At 46.0% G+C, this 3741-nt stretch overlaps 1 protein-coding gene across 1 annotated transcript; it reads right to left on the bottom strand.

Annotated features, from left to right (window-relative positions):
* Nucleotides 1-758: 758 nt before the first annotated feature.
* Nucleotides 759-3137, bottom strand: CHRM5 (cholinergic receptor muscarinic 5). Its single transcript, XM_047796126.1, has one exon. The coding sequence runs from the start codon at nucleotides 3064-3066 to the stop codon at nucleotides 1468-1470; it is 1599 nt and encodes a 532-aa protein (XP_047652082.1). The 5' UTR covers nucleotides 3067-3137; the 3' UTR covers nucleotides 759-1467.
* Nucleotides 3138-3741: the final 604 nt, after the last annotated feature.

Here is a 3741-nt window from a genome sequence, read left to right on the forward strand (position 1 = left end):
TACTGCTGCCTTCTCTGTGGACTGTTCATTGGTTTTATGCCCTATGGTATAGTTTCAGTTTCTTGCACATTGGTTTATTTTCAGAATTATCCAAGAAAGCTCTTAGATTCCATTTGTTTATATACAGAGATCTCAATTAAAATTTGGTTTTTGGATAATCCTGATGCTTAAATGTATGCTCATAACTTTTATTTTTATGCATTATTGTGACTTACATTTTGTTTTTAAGAAAATCTGGTCATTTTTAGTGACCACAGCCAGCTTCACTGGACCTCAACTGCATTTTTCCGGGCTTCTCATCTTTGTGAATCTGTAGAGGAATGAATAAGTAAGTCATTTCTGAGCCATGATTTGAAGGACCTATTTTTTTTAAAGCCTTACCCCCACTGTCCCTCCAAATGCCACTTCTGGCTGGAGGCGGCACAGTGATCTGCATGTGCCTGGGTGTGAACTGGGGGTCTGGACAAGGGCCTGCAAAAGAGCTGGGAAGAGGTGCAAAAGCATGAAGTGAAACCAAATTTGTTTTGCATTTTTTGCCTCAGGTTTGCCTTCTAAAGAGATTAGAAAGTAAGACTTCTGAAAACAGTTTAAGAGAACCATGATTAAATGGACTGGAGAAGGTCTTTCCCAGTGCAGGGCTGTCGTACAGCTAGTCCTCCTAAGAACAGCATAAGTAAATGGGTTCAAATGGGCACAAACTAAAATATAGAATTTTTTAGAGAAAAGGAAAAATTCCCACTGTTAAAATAACTGACTATGGAGATCTGATCATCTTTATTAGCAGAATAGAGGCCCCTCTGTAGGACTGGGTGTGTTCAGATTTCAATGTCCTTCCAGACCCAGGATTCAGAGAGGAAGAGTTGTTCTGTGGGGACCAGGAATTGGCATCAGTTGTGAAAAGGAAGAGCAAGAGCTTCATTCAGATGCAAAGACAGGAAAACATACCACTGTACAGAGCACATAGTAGCTGCGTAATAAGTACTGATCAGTTTATAAAGAAAGAGAGTCTTAGAAGCCAGTTGAATATCACTCTTGTTAACAGGTGGCACTGACTTACATTCTCCTGGTTCTTACTGAAATGAGACATCTTCATAGACACATATTGCACAAAATGGACAGGTTTCCACCTGGTCTCCACCATTCCCCACAGAAGGTTAAGCAGAAGCTCCCTCAGTCTTTGTTCGTTGTGTCCAGCATGCCTCCTCCTGCGAAGGGCCATGAATCTGTCTCTTTACTTTGGTGTCAAACCCCAGTGGCATCAGGTGACACTGGTCATAGACAAGATCACTCAATACGGCAGTGATTGTGGCAGCTGTGACACCTTCCTTTTGGTGACAGACCTGGAGCCTTTACAAAGTCCTCAGGGACTCAAAAGGATAGATGTCTTTTTGGAAAGTTAACCAGAATCAGCTGGCTCCTCCTCAGAGGCAGTAGACCTCTTTATTCTTTGAGGGGAATTGTTACTCTTCAGGGGAGCTTGCTGTTCCCCTGCCAGTACAACTTCTCTTCCACTTTTTTCTTTTTCCATCGGCAGAGAAGCAGCATCTTAAAGGTCTTCCTGAAGGTTCTGTTGCAGAGGGCATAGCAGATGGGGTTGACAGTGCTATTGACGTAGCACAACCAGTAGCCCAAGTGCCACAGAGAGACTGGGACACACTTGTCACAGAAGGTGGAAACCAGGACCATGATATTGTAAGGGGTCCACGTGATAATGAAAGCCAGGAGAATGGCACTCAAGGTCTGGGCTGCTTTCCGCTCTTTGACGAGGACCATCCTCTTTCGTTTGGTCATCTGATGGCTGAGGCTGGGATCGAGGCCCTTGGTTGAAGGGTCCTTGGACACTGGGAAGGAGCAGGGCATGATTTTCACCTTGTGACATCCGTTGTTGGTGTCTGGGGTCCCATCAGCTTTTACTACCAACCGGAACTTATAGGCCACACATTTCTGACTCTTGGGTCGCTGAGCCGAAGCTGGAGACAGGAAGTATTTGGGGGTGTCATAGTCATTTTTTTCAGTTTGAGCATTCACAAGAGTTTCCTTGGTCTCTTCAGCACTGAATTCTTCCCTCAGGCTTTCCTTGGCCTGGCTCTTGTAGACCACTTGGAAGACAGGGGCAGTGGTGGGCTTGTCCTCGTCTTCTGAGGAGGGGTAGCTGCTACAGGAGGTTAGCTGCTCGGCTTTGGCCCACTCAGTGCTCGGGCCAGAGGCTTGGGAGGGCTTCCCAGGGGTGGAAGTGCTCCTGCGGGAGGATGACCAAGAGGCTTGGTTCCTTTCCCTTTGGGCCAGTGGGGGCCGAGGGCAGCTAAAGCAGGACCTGAGCAGCACCTTGTGAGCTGGCTTGCTCTTCTCCACTTCAGCCACTGAGTCAGAGCCCTGGAGGTCAGCCAGGTCCTTGGTTCGCTTCTCTGTTTCCCGGTAGATTCGGCAGTAGAGGATTGTCATGACGGAAACAGGGATGTAGAAGGCAGCAATGGCCGTGCCGAAAGTGATGGTGGGCTCAGACAGGAACTGGATCTGGCACTCATCTGGTGGTACCGTTCGCTCCCCAACCAAGTACTGCCAGCAGAGGATCGCTGGGGCCCAGAGGATGAAGGAGATCAGCCATGCCAAGCCAATCATGATGCCAGCCCTCTTTGGGGTACGCTTGGCCCGATACGTCAGTGGTCTTGTGATAGAAAAGTAACGGTCAAAACTGATCACCAGAAGGTTCATGACAGAAGCATTGCTGGCCACGTAGTCCAGTGCAAGCCAAAGGTCACAAGCCAGACTTCCGAGAGCCCAGCGTCCCATGAGGATGTATGTCGTGTAGAGGTTCATGGAGAAGATCCCAATGATGAGATCTGCACAGGCTAAGCTGAGCAGATAATAGTTGTTAACTGTCTTCAGCTGGCTGTTGACTTTGAAGGAGATCATGACTAAGACATTGCCCACAATGGTGATCAGGCTCACCACAGCCGTCACAGCTGCGATGGTGATCACTTCCCACAACCCATGGCGTTCCAAAGGTTGGTGATTCACGGGGGTGCCATTGATGGTGGTTGCATTGTGGTAAGAGTCCCCTTCCATCCTGGTGCAAGAGTTTACATTAGGAGAAGGCTTAGATTCTAGGCTGTTCTCTTTTCTATCTTGTCTCCTTCGGCCAGGTTCTGGAAGAGAGGGAAATACATTAGTTCTACTCACCAGCTTACATTTATTTTCCACTCATTGTTTTTTTTTTTAAACTGAATGAATTTCATTACATTTATAGTTGTACAATGATCATCACAACCCAATTTTACAGCATTTCCATCCCCGCCCCCCTGCAACCTGTCTCCTTTGGAAACCATACGTTTTTCAAAGTCTGTGAGTCAGTTTATGTTCTGCTAAGTTCATTGTATCCTTTTTTAGATTCCACATATAAATGATAGCATATGATGTTGGGGTCTCATTGTCTGACTAACTTCACTTAGCATGATAATTTCTAAATTCATCCACGTCACTGCAAATGCCCTTATTTCATTCCTTCTTATGGCTGAGTAATATTCCATTGTGTATATGTACCACAACTTCTTGATCTACTCCTCTGTCAATGGACATTTAGGTTGCTCCCACGTCTTGGCTATTGTATATAGTACTGCAATGAATATTGGAGTACATGTATCTTTTCAAGTCATGGTTTTCTCTGGATAGATGCCTAAGAGTGGGATTGCTTGATCAAATGGCAATTCTGTGTTTAGTTATCTGAGGAACCTCCATGCTGTT

The sequence above is a fragment of the Phacochoerus africanus genome, chromosome 9, assembly GCF_016906955.1.
Source record: "Phacochoerus africanus isolate WHEZ1 chromosome 9, ROS_Pafr_v1, whole genome shotgun sequence".
NCBI lineage: Eukaryota > Metazoa > Chordata > Mammalia > Artiodactyla > Suidae > Phacochoerus > Phacochoerus africanus.